Source organism: Brachyistius frenatus, unplaced genomic scaffold, assembly GCF_029030835.1.
Source record: "Brachyistius frenatus isolate BFR_SWC_R1_liver_20210118 unplaced genomic scaffold, ASM2903083v1 Contig_6, whole genome shotgun sequence".
NCBI lineage: Eukaryota > Metazoa > Chordata > Actinopteri > Embiotocidae > Brachyistius > Brachyistius frenatus.
Window position 1 is genome coordinate 1,314,666 of NW_027210605.1, and position 19,069 is coordinate 1,333,734.

General features: G+C 41.0%; 1 protein-coding gene across 3 annotated transcripts in view; it reads left to right on the top strand.

Annotated features, from left to right (window-relative positions):
- LOC138635975 (serine/threonine-protein kinase WNK2) overlaps positions 1 to 19,069 on the top strand; it is a 42,278-nt gene that overhangs the window by 1,865 nt on the left and 21,344 nt on the right. For all 3 annotated transcript variants that reach the window (XM_069723738.1, XM_069723729.1, XM_069723748.1), the window contains exons 3-8: positions 13,757 to 13,929; positions 14,026 to 14,246; positions 14,333 to 14,490; positions 16,233 to 16,321; positions 16,793 to 17,012; positions 18,745 to 19,024. In XM_069723738.1, the coding sequence (XP_069579839.1) occupies positions 13,757 to 13,929; positions 14,026 to 14,246; positions 14,333 to 14,490; positions 16,233 to 16,321; positions 16,793 to 17,012; positions 18,745 to 19,024 (1,141 nt within the window). The remainder of the gene's footprint in view (positions 1 to 13,756; positions 13,930 to 14,025; positions 14,247 to 14,332; positions 14,491 to 16,232; positions 16,322 to 16,792; positions 17,013 to 18,744; positions 19,025 to 19,069) is intronic.

Here is a 19,069-nt window from a genome sequence, read left to right on the forward strand (position 1 = left end):
TCAGACTCTCAAACTCTAATCGTTTTTTTTTTTTTTTTTTTTTTTAGAGACATCTATAAATACAAAAATGTTTGCGTCTACAAAAATAATCAATCGGTGATCGACATTAGTAGAGGAATGCCTCCCTCCCACAAGAGGCCCTCCATCTTTGTCTTCTCTGTTCTCGCGCATCATGATATTATAATGGAGATGTCTTCAGGGAGCTGTCAATCAGCCTGAGTCTTATGAAGGAGTCCTATGTTGCAAATGGGTTACCGCTAAATTTTAAATGGTTTACACAGGAAAACAAAATTGATTGACATGGGTTAGCCGCTGTAATGGAGACGCATACCTCCTCTGAAGTAGTGTAGTGATCGGCAGTTTTGCAAATGAAATGAGAGTCTATTTTCTTGCATTACACAGACACAAGAAAATCACAAGCTTAGACTGTGCAAAGGTATTAACTAATTATTTCTGTCCTTTCGAGACTGCAGCAGGGATTATCTCTCTCTCTCTCTCTCTCTCTCTCTCTCTCTCTCTCTCTCTCTCTCTCTCTCTCTCTCCTCTCAGGAGGCTTAAGGGGCACTATAGTAAGCATGACTGGCCCCCCTCAAAGAAGAAAACCTGTACTGTCATTTGTTATTCTTCCACCATTGAGATAAAATTGTGAAGGATTATTTTATGACAGTTTGTCTTTGGCCAACCTTCACTTTTGATCCAGCTATTTCGCCAGCTAAGCAGAGTTATGCAGGGGATGCATGTGTGCATGCCCTCTCCCAGCAGTGTGTCTGCATGTTATGAGTGGTGCTCGTCCCTGCATCCCTCCCTCTGTGCAACAGGAGGTAGGCAGACAGGAAGCAGCTGAAATGCACTGTGGCCTGCTGGGAACCGTGTGGCGGTCAGTGGCCTCAATGAGTACTTTGCCTTGGGCACTGAAAACATGCTGCGTCGGTAACCTGTGAGATGAAACAATGCAAACGGCTTCGCTGAAAAGAACTAAACCCGTTTTGTGCGACTTTAGTACCACAAAGCAGTGACGCATCTCGTCACTTGAAAGGGCTTCAAAGCTCACATGCTGTTGGTGAGGTATGAGCAAAGAAACGGGAGCGCTGAGACACATTGGCTTCATTTGGGTGATGATGTCATTCAGACTGATAGCAGCGAGGAATCCCACGTATTCCTTTGCCTTGACAACATGGCTGCAATTGGGTTCAGCGGATAGAAAGCGAAACCGGAATCAATTTACTGTATTTTATGTCTCCCTAATGGCACATTCTAGAAACTCCCTCTAGTGGACAGTCAATAATGAAAGTTAATCATGGTACAAATGGTCATCCAGTCACCACTCTCATACAGTATTGTAGCTTTGAGCTGATCGTCTTTCATTAGAAAGTGTTGGATAAGCAAAAATTACATGTGGAGTTCACCCGTGTGTTCCTTCATTCACTCCGAGTTGATCAGAACCATTCATTGAGACTTTTTGTGCCTGAGTCGATAAGGTCTTGGGTGGGGCTTTCCTCGGTTGACCAGAACTGCACATGATCTTATGTTCATTAATCTTCCCTTTTATAAATTTAAACTACCCACACATTTTATGACCAGTTGTCCAATATCAAACTGACAGCAGAGCTGTGCTGAATTTGGTCAGATAGATCAAATTTGGCATGGGTGTAAATGTACAAATTAGATCATTATTATATCATCAATTTATTTTTAATTAAACATTTTGATTGCAGTATATCAGATAAGGATAAGAAATCAGCATCACAATTTCAGAGTCTATGCTGATATCTGCAGATTAGCTACATTGATTTTGTTAGTTAATTAGTCAATTGACATTTTTCATAATCTGTTAATCATCCAAATCCTTTGCAAACAATAATGTCCCCAACAATGGACATTTTCAGCTTCTCAAATGTGAGAATATTTACATTTTGGTCACATTAATTCAGGGTTTTGACCCGTTGGTCAAATAAAACAATATAAATCTTGTCCTGCAAGAAATTGTAATGGTAATTTCTCACTCTTCTCTGGTGTTTTTTACAGACCAAACAATAAATCAAGAAAATTGTCAGGATATTAATTAATGGTAAAAATAAGAAGGCCCTACTTTAGGTGTTTTGTCCAATCATCAATCCAAACCCAAGATATTCTTTTTAATTATATTAAAGGCGCTAGAAGCTAAAACCCTCAGAAGTTTGATGTATTTGCTCAAATAACTTCAAATAACACTGATTCACACTGGATATTTCATGGAAAATTTTAAGCTACTATAATACACAAAGCCACAATGTAATCTAAGTGTCATTGTCTCCACTTTCAGTTGTCAGACAGCCGACATGCCTATGGTGCGGCTCAGTCTGGTGCCTGATGTAGGCTCGGCACATCAACTTTGGACAAGAGAAAGGGAGCGCCGGGTTTATTTGCAGCCACTTCATGAATCTGACACTGAACATAAAAACAGTCAACCAAAGTCTCTAGTTTCTTCGTACATTAGAACAAGCATTTTTTTGTGTTTTCTTTTTCGCCCGTGGCTCTCACTGGGTTTATTTTCCTGTTAAATTCTGCTGCTCTTCCTCACGTGGCGAAACGATGAGTCATCATTTGTTGATCGAAATAGTTGGCAGAATTGTAGAGGAATGAACTATAATGTGCACTATTTCTGTCTCTCTCTATTGCTTCCTCCTATTCCCTTTTGATTTCCCTTGCTTATTTTTCAGACAGTTGGTTAAATGACATTTAAATGTCATTATCAACGAATTTGTTTCCATTCCTGATCACAACGGCAGGTCATCAGAGCAGTGTCTGAAATTGGTCGAGAAGAAGGTAAAAAAAAAAAAAGAAGAAGGTTGAGACTCGTTGACCAGTAAGGACCGAGCCAACGTCTGTCTGAACAGGGTATTAAAGTCACGTTATTTAGACGGGGTTTAGAGTTGCTTCATTGTGTGATTGTGTAAACTGAACACTTCTTCAATTTAAATCGTTGTAATAAGCTTGTCCGGTGTAGTCCGGTGGATGAGATGCTTTATTCTTCGAGAGAATTAGAATTAGTCGCTCCAGAGGGGTTTATCAGCATGCTTTATGTTGCTGTCTGTCAAGCTGTCATCAGAGAAGAATCACTTGGTAGTATGTTAAGAGTCACTCTACAGACTGGTGGTCTGAGCCAAGAACCCACGCCTGCCTGCAACCACGTCACATTCACTTCGTCACATTCAGCCTAGACAAGTTCAGGTATCAATGAGCCAAAAAAAAATGCAGCCAAATTGAAATCTAAAAAGATTTTATGCCCGTGTTATGCATGTTTACTCTTCAGTGTTGCATGTAGATGATGCCAGCTTTGCCTAGCTCAACGAACTGTGGTGGAAAACAAGACAAAGGGGCTTTTTGTGGACGACTGAGGGATGAGAGATATGACTCTGTGATTTTCCACTGTTTCCCCTCCTTCCCATGGTCACATGGCTTTTTTGCCAAGAAATTTTAATCTGGTCTCGTGTTTAGTTTTTCTGACTCTCTTTCGCTCTCTCTTTCTCTTTTCCATCCATCCATCCATCCATCCATCCATCCATCCATCCATCCATCTATCCATCCATGCCCATCTCTCCGACATCTCTGTTTCTGTGCCAGACTGCTGGCATAACACAGATGGTCCTGGCTCAGCCAAGGATGTTAATCTGAGAGAGGGATGCATGTTGTGAGGTTTTTTATTTTTTATTTTATTTTTTATTGTTGAGTAGAGACATATCTTGTGTTTCGGTTTGCCTTGTCTGTCTTAATCATTTCTCGCTAATTTTTTTTTACTTTTTTTTTTTTTACTTTGAAATCTTACTTTTTCTGCTGATTCTTAGGCACACACTTGCAGGCACAGTTTACTTTTCACTTTTTGCAGACTTCTATTTGGCAGTGAGCTTGTTGTTCTGTAGATGAAATCTGTCTGTCAGTGTATGAATGCATAACTGGCAGTGATAGCATACCATGGCAGTGATAGCAGTCTGTCTGTCTGGGTGTTTACTCTTAGATTTTGCCTTTCTCAAACCGAACATACCCTACAGATGACCACATGCGTCACTAAGTCAGTGTCTTGATTCCAAACAAGATATTTTGCTGTAATGCTAGATTAGATAGTGATAGGATGGTAATGTGCTTTTCAATGCAGTTTATGGTTTTCTTTCTGGGCTAACATGCGTAGGGCTAACGACAACTCCTCCTTGGGTGCTCGGATGGAAAAAGGAAAACAATGCTGGAGATACCCAAGTGGGTCATTGTTTACAGCCCATTTGGCAGTGAGAGGCCCAGGGCAGCAAGTACAGCCAGACCCAGCGGCTGAAGCTGACAGTTCCTTATCAGCGACTCCATCTTCAGGCATGCCTGAACTTCTATGTCACTCAGCCAATTGAAGAGCCTGAGGGAAGAAAGACAAACATGTTGGAGCCGCTGCAATGTGGGCTGTGGTATAGCTCCAGCATGCGTGACGGAGGCAGGCTTGTTCAAAATCTAGATCTGAAATGGCAAACAGTAATTAATACTTTTTACACAGAGACAATTTTTAGATTTTAAAAAGTTTGTCAGTGTCATATTGTCATTTTAAAACATAGTTTTTAAGAGATAGGAAAGAAACAAATTTGAATGACACGCTGAAAAACACAAACTCAGAATTATGTTTATCGTATTAAAACAAGTAGAAATTGTCTACCTTCTCTTTCCCCCTGTCCTTCTCTGCATATAGAAAGAAAAAACAGTGTAGCTCAGAGTTGTAAAACCAGAACATATCTTATCTTTTAAAACACAGCTTTAATAAAAAAAAAAAAAAAAAACATATGACCTGACCTATTGGTTTAGTTTAACACCTTTTGTCTTTGTCCCACATCGTCTAAAAGCGAAGGATGCCAAGAACTACTTGTTCCAAAATCGTCTTACTTTCTGGGTAATTCGTGCATCTTGCAACCATTTAATTTGTGTGTTCCTGTTTAACAAAATTCATTGAGAACATGTACATCAGATTGTCAGTACAGAAAAGCTTTATTAGCTTAATTTAATAACATTTTAGAGCCAACATGCAGAGTTTTGGTTACTGAATATTATAGCCCCAGAGGTCAGAAATCTGGCAGAAGGAGATATAATATACAGCCAATACAATTTAAAGAAAAATCGTACAATGCAAAGCCCTGTATCCATTTGAAGCTCATAATGCTCGTCAGGTATGTTGTTTTGTAACTTTTAAGGCCTCGTAAACAATTTGTGGTATTGTTAAGCAAATTTCAGTTCTTTAGTTTTGGAAAGGATATCTGTGTTCATACTGTTTCTCCCTGCCAGTTCATTTTTGGCTGTGTTCTTTCTCCCTGCCACATTACATTACAGTGGAGCTTCAACTATCAGTTTTCATAACCAGTCTGCTCATTAGTTTCTCTAATGAATAATTACTTGTTCTATAGAATGTTTAGAAAAAGGCCCTCCATGTTTTTTTTCTCGATAAGTACGTGGTGGTGTTTATAAAATGTCTTGTTTTGCATGCAGCGCTGCAAACTGTCCAAATGAATGATATTCAAAGAATTACAGTGTAATTATCAGTTGATTGGTTAATCAGATTGTTGATTAGCAGTTGCACCTCTACTGTACATGAGTGTTTACCAAACATAGCCCAGCAATTACAGGGATGGCTATCAAACCTCTTGTGCGCCACCTTGTTTTGACTTGTATACCGCAGTGGTCAGACTGTTATTTAAGCTGACACACGTTTCTAGAACTACAATCTAGTGGGTTATATTTTTGCCAGCACATCCGACTGATGGCTATGACGTTGTCCTCATTGATTACCAGAATTTAGCTAGCAATCTGCTGAAGGACACCTTACGTTTAGAAGATTTAGCTAAATGACCTCTGACCTCCCTCTTCCTTCTCCCAACAGTAGAACGTGTCACAACGGCTCATTAGGACTTGTAATCCCTTTTTTGAATTTAGGAAGGTTATTTGTATGAACAAATCTGCAGCACCTCAGTATCCTGCTTAGGCTCTGTGGTATGAAGACACGGGTTACTTTTAATACACACTCTAGTTGATCTCTGCATCAACAAGCTGTTTATGTAATAATGACTGAAAAACAAAGAGCCTCACTGTGGCACTTCCATCTTCTGTCACTGCTTCTGTAAACTGTTAATAACGTTTATTTTGACAGCTCATTTGAAATGTTAAGCCCCTTATGTGCAAACCGTTTGATAGTGTTTTCCTCCTTTTTTTTTTCTTTTTTAAGCTTCAATCATAACCCTCTAAAAAAATGAGTTAATCAAGTGAGTCATGTGGTTTTAGGATTTTATTGGCCAGCAGTGTTAACTAGTATATCCGCCTGCTACATCGCTCTTTTACCTACTGCAACCGGGAAGAGTTGGCATTTAACACATTGGTAAAATTAGATCGGACAGATGGATTTGGGGAAAGGAATCAAAGGAGTTAAAAAAAAGAGGGATGCCCTTAAATTTGCCATGCAATAAACCCGTGATGTCTCTTTTGTCTATGTAGTGTTTAGTCTGGGTCAGAATATTTTGCTGAATCGATGCTCTCTCTCTGGCTCTGTTCCCCCACACTGCAGTGGTTGATAAAATGGTCAAGGGAGGGGGTTTGGCCAGGCTGCTCAGTTCGACTCAGGACATCTCTACCCAGCAGGCACCACCCTTCTCTGCCTTAGCTCAGCTCCAACCCTTGTCATCAGTGATCTGTGAAAAGTGGCACTGCCCACCCTCCATACTCTCTCTTTCTGGCTTTCACCGGTCCTCGCTGGCTTCATTAGGCTTGAGTCATTCACATGGGCATTGAGCACATTTGTGAATATTTGTCTCAAGTTCGGAGCAGATGGGCAAAATCCCTATGCCATGGGTATCATAGCACCACAGCTATTTGTAGCTAATTGGATTAAGTGCTCTATTATTTTTACAATAGGTCCAAATATCTGTGTTACCATTTAAGAATGGAGGTTTGTGGTGCCTGTTGAAGATGTCAACACCAGCTGTTGTGCCCCAAGTTCTGCTGGACTTGCAGGCTAAAGCTGCTGCTTTTTATTTTCTTTAAAGATTATTATCTGGGCATTTAATGACGAGGCTTTAACAGTAATAATGGCTTTATGGGAGGTTTCTACACCTTAATCTACATTGGCCAACTCCTGGTCACAATCGGCTCGACGCTCCTTTACTTACACACCTACTTTACACACAGCAGACATAAGTGCCACTGTGATCCACTTGTCATTGGTGCAGCAGTGACATAATAGTTTGTGTTGTGTTTTTCCCCTGTGCTTGGGATGTCTGCTATGCATGTCCTCATATCTTCTCCTTGTCTCTTTTCCGTCCTCTTACTTCGGACTTTCCTTTCACAGCAAAGTGGTCATTTGGACATAGTGCGATCGTTGTTTAACTGTCACGGTATCTCAGTAGTGTGCCATCTTGGATGGTGTTCCTGTCTTTTTGGCTCCTTCTTGACGAGTCAAGATCATAAATATTCTGCTCCCCCCGTAGCCATTCAGACATCTCACTGCAGTTTGCCTGCTTAAAATATGATCCTCTGCCACCCTGAGTGGCAGTGTGCTATTTTGCACAGCTTGGGTGTTCAGTGGCTGTATAGCAGGGTGAAAACACTGAAACGCGGATAATGGTGACTTTTACAGCTGCTGGTCAGAGTCTCCTGCAGTCATGACTGATGGGACACGATTCAGCTGTGGGCAGTCTGCTGGCTCGCGGCTCGCCCTGCACCAGTTTTTGTTACAGCAGCGGAAGCACTGCAATAGTCATCTGTTATAAGGATGGGTGGAGAAGGTGGCCAAGTAAATTATCATACCTCCTTCAGCTTGGCAACCAGGGTTTATTTCCCATGATTCCAAACATCCTCATTGTGGACATGTCCAAACTGAATAGGTTTGTAGGTGGTGGTGCTCTGTAGCACTCTGACCTCCAGTAAAGAGAACAGCTCTTGCATGGATCAATAAAACATCACATTATGATTGTGAGTGAGACTGAACCTGAGCTTTTCATTGCAGTGTTAAAAAGCTATACTCAGGCCTTTTTACCCTGCAGTGTCTGTGTGTTGGAGAGAGAGAGAGAGCGTTTCTGTGTGCGAGTCTGCTTTAGTTTATTTTTTTACTCCACATCTTGAGAAATATTTTCTTTCTTAATCTTCTTAACCAAAAGTTGTGACATATTGAATATTCTGGGTTTAGCTGTCTAGGATTTACAGTAGAAGTTGTTGACAATTAGTTTGAATACAAATCCCTGTCACACTATTGTTACCAAGTCCAAATGTTGCTACACTGCTCCTTGTTAATGAAGGATCAAGATGAGGCCGGCTTACTGAGGCAAAGAGGAAATCAGCGACAGAGTTGTGGAGAAGGGCCAACCAGACATAGTGTGTAATTTAGCTGACATAATCAGGACTAATGCTGAAACTTGTTACTCTCCTAATACTTTTAGATCCCTGGATGTGGATATCATTGGCTCACTGACCTCAGATATTTGATTATTAAATAAGAACTTGTAGAGTTTGTCTCATCAGGGATACTTTGTGATTTGGTTGTGGAGATAATGATGCCTACTACGGGGTTGAGCTTATTACCGGCAGTAACAGGAGTGCACATAGTGTCATATAAACACAATTAATTGTTTAGTTATCGTCATTGATTGTCTTCCAGCCACATGTTCAAGGGCTTCTGAAGACAACAAAAAAAAATGTTGGATGCTCATTTGCAAGGGGGACAAACAGTTTGTGTTAAATCACCAAACCGCAGGAATTTCTTGCTTATTAACTGCAGTAAAAAAAAATATATATATATATATATTTTTTTTTAAATCCATATTTTTGTAGCCTTACTGTGAGAATAAGGAGCGCTAAATTGGTTAGTAAGTGGCCACCTTCCTCTTAACCTTACCATCAAGATGGATACTTCAGTCAGCTCAGGGGGGTTGTTTTATAGACACATTTTGACCAGTGTCCAAAATATTTCAAAGTCCTAACAATTCTTAACAGAGAATAAAGCCTGTGATCTGTTGCCGCTGAGCTTCGCTATGGCTCTTTTCTCTTTTGTAGATTCAGCAGCATCTGTGTGTGAACTGCTCCCTTTCATTTAAGAAGGGATGTCTCTGGGATTGGAAATAATCATCTAGTCCCACAAAATTTCATGGGCTCTAAAAAGGGATGCTAAAATGAGGCAGAGTCATAAGCAAAACATTTGATTTGGTAACAAAAATTATGGGAATTTTCAGCTTCAGAGTTCATGTTGATAAAGTTTGAGAACACCCTCAGCATCTTTCACCCACTGTGTGGGCGTGTTGTGTAAGTCTGTCAGCTTCTTTGGGATTCGTCTCTCAGACTGATGCTTCAGAGAGATGGCCTGCCACAACACTCTGCATCACCACCACCACCCTACAAGAGTCTCAGACGGTTAGTGGATAATCATCAGCCACTCATCTGACTATTTGCCCTGTTGCACTTAACAGCTTTTATTTTATTTTTTTTAAACAAGAAAAGAGGTCATTGCAAAAAATTGGACACATCATTCTGTTGGTATGAAATGTTTGAATTTGCCTGCATTGTTTGTTTGCACTAGCATTGGGTAGTTGTCTGTGTTTTCATATCGTTTTATTTTCAATACCAAAGATTGCAGATAGATAATCTGATTTGATAATGGGCAATCTGATTGCCTCTGGTGGGGATGGTTTGGGGGCAGTAGGGTTAACATTTTCATGTAGAAAAAAGATGTAGGATCCCACATGGACCATGTGGACACAGACACACTTACCAGCTAGAATGAAGTAGCAGGTATTTACTGAATATAGATGTGTGATATTTGTCAGATTTCACTCAGAGATACTTGTGTTGAGGTTATTACTGATTTAAAAAAAACAACAACAACCAAAAAAACATTTTGTTCCGTTTAGTTTTATGCTCACTGGCAATTATATCAAATGTTGATAATTGAAGACACGGTTTGTACACAACTTTAGTGTTTGTGATGTTCGAGCGTAACAAGTTGTTTTTCTTTTTATTCCCGATTCTGTTTGTGGCAGAAATCCAATTTTAATGGCAAATCCTTTGACATGTTGCAGAGCTTTTTACTGTTAGCCTGTAACTAGTGTGTGTTGGAGAGCAGGAACTAATTTCATGTGAAGGATGCTTATTGTTTGACACATTTGTTAAATTATTGTGTTTTCTCTGTTCTCTGCATGGGTTTGATAGAGCAATAATTGAGCTTGATTAGAGACGTGATTGCATTACGCAAATAAACTTCTGTTTTTTTTTTTTTTTTTTTTTTACTGCAGTTTTCAATTTAAGCTGTTAATGCATGCAAGTCACACTAGATTCTTTGTCTGATATGTTTTCCTTAGAAACTTATTTTCTTATCAAGTGTCCAAATAAATGTGGGTACTTTAAAGTATACTTGGCTCATAACTGTACAGTTGAACAAGATATCCACATGATGCCATCTACCAGTGCATACAGTACATTCTGTAATGTATGTGACCACAGTGTCACTCAAACTTCAAAAGAAGGCAGTGTTCATGCTCCACCCAAAGACTTATATTAAGCATTACTGATTATTTCAGTTGCAGTCAGCTGACGCTTTTTGTATATAATTAGTAAGCTCCTCTAACTAGGAACTGTAACTCTCTTATAGCCTTGTTGTGTGTAACCCTAGATCCTCAGGTAAAGTACCTGGGCTGATAGCAATCTCTTCATAATAAGGGTACTTTTTTCCTACAGTGCACAGTAAAGGCAACATGTGATTTAAGTCCAGAAACTTGATTTCAACACATAGTTTTGTAATTTCATGGTTTGCTGGCCGGCAAAGTTCCCAGGACTAATATTTTAATCTATTACCTGGTCCCTTCAGTCCTCAGAGGCCTCCTGCTGTGGCATTTCATTCTGTGTGTCTGTTTCTGTACGAGCTACCAGACCAGTGGAACTAATAGAGTTGAGCACACAGATGTAGGAGACGGCAGCCGTGTGGAGCATAGCTTTAAAGATCGCTTCCTGCTGATGTCACCAATCAAATTTTTCTGGCTCTGCTGCCCGGTATATATTTTTGTGTGTGTGGGTGTGCGACCCTCATGTAAGTGTACTGCAGGCTTGATAAGAGTACTTGCACAACATGCACATACATGCACACAGACACGGTATGGTCTGTCTGCAGCACAGTTCATGGTCCTGTTCACACCTCATAATAGAAATGCGTAGAGAGAGGAATAATGATCAAGATACTGGCCTACAATTTTCAGCTGTGATCCATCGACCCGGCCCGAACCTGAAACCCGTCAGGCTTGTCCGTCACATGTCAGCTCCATCCTCAGATGATTGAATTATTTCAGTGGGTTTCGGAGGGTCGGGCTCTGCGCTGTGGTGGACGAATGAAGTAGAACCTCAAGTTGAACTTAAATATGTAAGTGGCTCTTCCAAAGCAATGGGTTTGATGTAGGCGTGGCCTGTATCTGTAACAGAGATATTGGTATAATTTTTTTATATAAATTACATTATGATAATTTCTATATTACGACCTGTTGACGTAATGATGTGTTTGTTACGTGCCTAACTTGGGTAACAACCACAGCTAATAGTGTCTCCATGGTGGAGGAGTCCGTTACAAAAAGGGGTGCAACTTCAGCCATGTGGAAGATCAGGTGTACAACAAACTGCAGTAATTTGTCAATTTGAACTGAATATTTGAATGCACACGGTTACATTTATGTTGACATTTAAACCATATCATTTATTTTGTTGCAATTGTATGTCCTTGAATTCATTATAAAATATTCGTCATTATTTTTTTTCCATATTGGAAACAATATTATGGCAGAAAAACTGTGAAGTAGCATCAGTTGAGCAGGTGGTCCTTCAATGTGACACGAGATGCATTTACATTCACACTGCTAAAAGAATGTGCTTCTTGGGTGGATTCACTTTGAGCTGTCCACTTGTCATGGGATGACCCAGGACGGATGTGCAGGCCAGGTGTGAACAGGGCCGAAGAATGTCATCTTTTGATGTGTTTATGTGGTCTGCTTTGTCTGCTGGGTGTGTTTCATGGGCGTGACATTCTTCTTGTGTCTGAGGCTGCAGATGTTTGTGTGTGTAACTTGCCATTCAGTGAACAACACCTCCTGAGCCTACATGTGGCTTCTGAATTATGCAGGAGCCCCAAAGTCTGCGAAGACCGAAACGGAAGCGGGGGAAGCAAATGGCGGGGGTGGGTGGGGAGTGCAATTGGGACTTGGGGAACACGCGCTGAGTTGGGGGTTGTTTCGGAAAAGCAGCAGGATTCCTGAAAGGTAAACGCAGAGATGAGGAGGGAAAGGGCGGAGCAGGAAAGAAAAAGGAGCAATGTTGAAAGCGTATTGCCTAAAGGGAAGAAATCTGCAGTGCTCATTATTTAAAAAAAAAAAAAAAAATGCTTCAAACCATCTGTTTCCTTCCTCACTGTTGATCCTTTTCAGACCTGTGTTTCAGGTAAACGTCAGACCATGTGCTGCCCCTCTGCAACAAGGAGCACTTGGGGATAACCCAGCCCAACTTAGGCAGCCCCAACCTTAAATTGCTCAGCTCTCTTCAGTAGAAAGTGTTCTCTGCAGAACTGAATTATTCATGGCCTTGACAAGAGTGCAGTGAAATTCCCCACCCCCCACCCCCCACACCCATGCACACAAAACCTGATATACCACATTCTCATGCACGCACACCATGCTTCATCATCATGTCACTGCACTCCTCAACACATTGTATCCCAGCACATCCCGCTTCATTGTCAAGCTGCAGGTTGTTCTCGCTGATTTTGTGTTTGCAATTTCATCTCCGGGGGAGTTAACTCTGGTTGAATAATTAAATAGATGAGGTCCCGCTAGGTTGTGTTCGTTGCATTCCACCGTCGGTGCCGTCCATCTCTGTGAGGGGTGGGGTCTCGCCTCTAGTCAGTGCTCAGTGTTGAGTGTGTGTGTGTTATGCAAGTCGCTGATGTGGTGGGTTAAAAAAAAAAGAAAAAGGTAATCGCAGGAAAGAAACTACCACCTAGCACGACCGAAAGCAAAGCGCTGCCAGTGTTGGGTCAGTCTAGCAGAGAGTTAGAGAGGGAGCGGTTACCGAGGATGTTGCTGCGTGCTTGGGGGATGTTGGGTGATGAAAAAGGGAGTGGTTGCTGTGTGGGGTGCAGAGAAGGAGCTGGATTGCAGATGCTGGGGGAGGGGAGAAAGGAGCAAAAGGTAGCGGGTGAGAGAGTAAGGAAGCAAGTGAGGGAGATTGAGAAAGACGGGTGACATCGATGACATGTAACCTTTCGCTGCAGCATGTTGTGGGTGTGACCGTGCTAATGTGCGGGTTCATTCTGCCTGGAGTAGCTTTTGTATGTCAACCCCCCTTTATCACTTCACACATCCTCAGTGTTTAAATTAAAGCTAACAAGTGAGAAGTCACATCATATACTTAAAATACGTGTACACTTTAAATATCATTAATGCCAAAAATATTGCGGCTGAATCTTGCTGCTTAAAAAAAGCCTGCTGATATGGATTTTTTTCCCCACACACGTACACACTGCTTTACATGCATATGGTCTCATTAGAGATGTGTATGTGGCTCAGACTGACACTAACATCCCGTCTTTCCCACTCACTAAAGCAAACCGGATGCATGAATTTAAATGTGCAGGAAAGGTGACGGGCTCTTCCATCTGCTAGTTCTTGTGAAACAAATATGTTACGAGTACCTTTTGTTTGGGCTTCATGTGCATTATTTCCTGTCCATCTGTCTTTTCCTGTAGGACCGTAAGCTCTCAAAAGTGGAACGTCAGCGCTTTAAGGAGGAGGCGGAGATGCTGAAGGGTCTTCAACATCCCAATATTGTGCGTTTCTATGACTTCTGGGAATCACCTCTCAAAGGAAAGAAGTGCATCGTTTTAGTAACAGAGCTCATGACATCAGGGACGCTAAAAACGTGAGTATTGATGAAGGCGGTTATTTTACAGATAATGCCTCTGACAAATAGGACTTTTAATTGTCATGTGATGTTAATTCCCTTTTCTTCATCCAGGTATCTAAAGCGTTTCAAGGTAATGAAGCCCAAGGTGCTGAGGAGCTGGTGCAGACAAATCCTGAAAGGCCTCCACTTTCTCCACACCAGGACGCCTCCCATCATCCATAGAGACCTCAAATGTGATAACATCTTTATCACTGGACCTACAGGGTCGGTGAAAATAGGGGATTTAGGACTGGCAACACTAAAGGCAGCCTCCTTTGCGAAGAGCGTCATAGGTAGGAGACTCTCTAAGAAGTGGCTTGGCAGATTTATGGTTCTCACGGTGACATGTTCATTGGGCACTCCACTCTTCTCTCTGCAGGCACCCCAGAGTTCATGGCTCCCGAGATGTACGAGGAGCACTATGATGAGGCTGTGGATGTCTACGCCTTTGGCATGTGCATGCTAGAGATGGCCACCTCAGAATATCCCTACTCCGAGTGTCAGAATGCTGCTCAGATTTATCGCAAAGTTACAAGTGTGAGTCCTGCTGTACAATTTGACGTTCATTTCTCAGCTTTTGGACGGTTGTCTGAGAAGATGTATGACGCAGAATAGTAACAATCTGGTGCTTCCAATTTACATAATATACATCTTAAAACCGTCTTGAAGATGTTTAGTAGCCGTAATGCAAAGACTGTGATATACTGCAAATAGTGACAATATACTAGAAATATATTACAGTTGCATAATATAATTATACAGATAAAAGAAGGCCTGCACTCATTTCACTTTAACTTATTGTATGCAGTATTAGTAACAGCTAAAGATGATAAATCTACTATTAATTGAACTAAGGAAATTAATATACTTGTCTACAAAACAGCAATTATTCCAATAGCACAAATTATCTCTGTGTAATTTGGTTTCTAAATTTGTCAGTCACAGTCTTCTAATAGAAACCTTGCTTGTAACATTCATTTTTTAATAATTCAGTATCATGCTTCATGAACTAAAAGGTCAGGGATGTTTTTAAGCCATTTCCATGGAGTTTTTCAGAGCACAAGTTGTACTCTGTTTTTTTTATATAAATGGATCCTCAGTCTTGAATTTCTTGGGTGAAGAATATATGAGCCATATGGAGTCACAGAGGGAGTCCAAATCTCTTTTTTTTTTTTTTTTTTTTTTATTTTTTTTTTTTTAGATGAAGCCTAAAGGCTGTATTCCATTCCATTTCAAACCGCGTCCCTCTGTGAGCAAAGCATACTGCAAACTGTTTTCATATTAGGGGGGGTTGTCTAAAGTCATGATGGACTTCCTGATTTGATGAAGAGTATTGATTTTCCACCCCTGAGACTTGGCAGGGCTGGAATCTAAAAGATGACTCTCTTACCTGCTGTTAAAGCAGAGAGGGCCTCTGTTCCCATATTAATGGTTGGGCAGCATCAGTGCAGCTGTCTCTAGATACTGTTTTCTGCATTGTATTCATATTAAAGTGCCCTGCAGGGACCACTGTGGGATATTAATAGGAGGTTGATCAAAGAGAAACCCTGATGGCATCACACTGTGTGTAGTCCCTGAGTACGTTCAGCATTCGGCTGAATAATTAGTAGAAATGTTAATCCAGAGGATGCATACATTTTACAATCTTTATCTTTGATGTAGAAAATGTATTTTTCAGAAATTAATGATCTCACAGGTTTTATGTACACCACACATAATGCGGCAGAATAACTGGGCAACATGTGCTTGCAAGAAATAGACTTGGTAAAGAATGTGAGAGTTTTGAGCCAAGAAAATGCATATTTCCACCAGGAATGCAATTCCACCATCTTCTGTTGAATAGCAAACCATCACAAACTTAAACCAACCCTTCTGTAACCGCTCAGGATGTTCTCAACAGTCAAAATACTGTACGGATTTCTACCAACTGAGTTTGATTGTAGTTTACAAACAAATCGACATAGGGTGGCTTTAACATGCACAACTCGGCTGGCCGATGAACTCCCTGAGGTCATGTTTGAGAATTGAGATGGTTGTGCTTTAGTCTGTGATTATAAACACACTGAGCTCTCATGACATGGATTCAAGCTGACCACTGCTTCTGTGCTCTTAGTACGCTCACAGGGTGTGAGTGTGGTACTTAAAAGAGAAGATTTAGAGTAGAGTATCACCGAAATATCCCCACCTCTTTCCTTTGGTTTTCCTTTGTCATTTCTCATCAACACTGTGTCCTTTGATGGCATGTCCACAACATTTTGTTTCTATTTCCCTTTCCTCAGGGAGTGAAGCCAGCCAGTTACAACAAGGTCATGGATCCTGAAATCAAGGAGATCATCGGGGAGTGTATCTGCCAAAAGAAAGAAGAACGGTGAGTGATTGTCCCCATCGCTGTCCAGTGTCCAGCCAACGGGGCCCACAAGGTGCCCTCTTGTCTTTCATGCCCGGTCTCACCTCCCCCACTTCATTGCTGTGGCGCTGACAGTTGGGCTCTCAGCAGCACTGCAGTGTCCCTCCATATCTGCAGGGTGTCTTTCAGTTATGTTACACAAGGAGTTTTTGTATGGAGGGGAAAATAACACTAATTTAGCGTGTAGTGGTGTTTTTTTTTTTTCTAATAAATTTAGCATCATTAGGTTGAGTGAATGACTGTCTTGGCAGCACCGGGTAATGCATGACCATGTATGTTGCACTTACTGTATGAGACTTGGCCAAGATATAATTTTACTATCTGCACAGGTAAATACAGCTATTTGCAAACGCTCAACATTACAGATGAGTGGCAGCAATGTGTGTAGGACAGCTCTACGCTAAAGTCTGAGCTTTGCTTTTCCCTCCCCAGGTACACCATCAAGGATCTGTTGAACCATGCTTTCTTTGCTGAGGACACAGGTGTGAGGGTGGAGCTAGCTGAAGAGGATGATGGGAAAATAGCCTCAATAGCCCTCAAACTGTGGGTGGAGGATCCCAAGAAGCTAAAAGGGAAGTACAAAGAGAGTGGAGCCATTGAGTTCATGTTTGACCTGGAGAAGGAGGTCCCTGAAGTCGTGGCGCAAGAAATGGTGAGTGAATAATTTAAGAAGTCAGAGGAAGTTATTCATACGTAAATCTGCATTTACATTCTTGTTGTTTTTCCCCCCCCATTTTAACCGTTTTGTTTGACTTGTACTTGTCCAGATGACTCCTTCCTGTCATTTAGACATGGTTGAACCATTTCTAGATGGAACCAAATCCTGTGTATACTTTAGTAAATAGTTGGTTTTAACTCGTGCTAGTTTTACAATCTGTCATTTTTTTGGGGTGTTTCTTTGGGATTTAGTGTTCTCGCTCTTGCCAGTGTTTACATCTCATGATCTGGGGATATACTTAATTTCAGATTCCTGTTCCAGGAATACAGTGATTGAAGCTTTATTTTTCCCCCTCCTGTTTACATTGTTTTCTCCAGTGGCTCTCATCAGATAATGGACTCCCTCAAGCCTGCTCAAGCCTTTTATATTGCTCAACATTCTTCAAATCCATAAAACTGTCCTCAATCAGAGTATGAGATTAAGACGATAGAGTTTACTTCAAATGGAGAATGTAAACATTTAATTGTAAGGCTTTGCGCTTCAACACACTAAAACAGGTTTTGGGAATAATGTAATTAAACATTTCCGGGAACATGGTTTTGGTGAGAATAATACAGAAAGAAATATATTGAAAACGGCCCCAAATAAGCAAGTTTATTTTAAACAAATCTATGTCCCAGTGTCTGAGAACAGGGGAGAATCTGGAGTCTAGATAATTGTGCTGTATCAAATCATTAAACGTATTTTGTTTAACATTCAGTCAACTGATCTAATGACAGTGTCATAACCAGTTTTGAGGCCTTCTCTTTCTCTGTATGTTTTACCCAGTGTCTTCCTTTTTCATTTCTGCTCTCTCTCTCTCCCACATGTCTTCCTCATCTTCTTGTCTGCTCTCTTCCCCTCTGTTTGTCTGTTCCATTTTGGTCTTGAGCATTCTGTGAAACTGGGGGAAAGAATTAAGGTGCTCTGTAACAATCACCTCAGAATGAAAGCAGACATGTTAACCAACAGCACTATGAAATTGTGTAACCAGCATTTTCCCATGACACTCCACTCTTCATTTATCATGAGTTATTTCTCAACACATGCCCAACATGAGAAGAGATTTTCCTCCATTGAAGGACCTGCATTTTTTTTTTTTTTTTTCCTGCTCGTTTATTCTGGCTTTGGTGCTAATGGTACATAATTAATTTATTCTGTTTTAATGATATTTCACAGCATACTGTATTGTATGCTTCACAGTAATGATTGAATGAACATTAGTCATTTAAATAGTCGTTTAAAGTAAAACAAAAAGAACTTTCCAGGAGTCACTTGCAAATAAGAGTAAAAGAAAAGAAACCTTTCGGAGCCACTTGATGAGAAACTTTTCGGAGCCTGCTTGACAAGAAACTTTCCGGAGCCACAATGCAAACAAGAAGAGACCATCTTTTTCTTTCCATCACTTTGTTTAACTATTATTGGTAAAACCAGGTGTTGTATGCATTGTGTCTTTATCTTTGTTATTTGCAGATGTTACAGTCCAGATGATTCTGTTGTGAACAATGAACCAAGCTGCTGACAAAGAGAATGTTTCCCCACTGCTCTGATCCCCTTAAAAATAGATTTAATATTCCTTCCTTTTTTTTTGCTCCTCACACACTCCCCTTTTTAATGCGCCCTCTCTTGTCTCATGCTCAGTGCTAAAAATATCCCAGAAGTCATGCTCTTCCCTTTTCTTTGTCAGGTGGAGTCTGGCTTCTTCCATGAGAGTGATGCTAAGACTGTGGGAAAGTCGATCAGGGACCGTGTGGCACTGATCAAATGGAGAAGAGAGAGAACAGTGTCGGCTGCCGCTGCAATGGATCAGGGTGAAGGAGTGCACAGGATCCAGATGACACCATCTCAGAGCATCTCTGCTGGGGCTCCACATGTAGGACAGCCCCTTCTGCTGGAACCAGAGGAGCCAGAGGCGGACCAGCACAATAGGCTGCAAAACCTACCAGCCAGTGCCACCTCAGTGACCTGTAAGAGATTCTGTTCTCGGCAACTCAAGAAACACGAGCTCAATC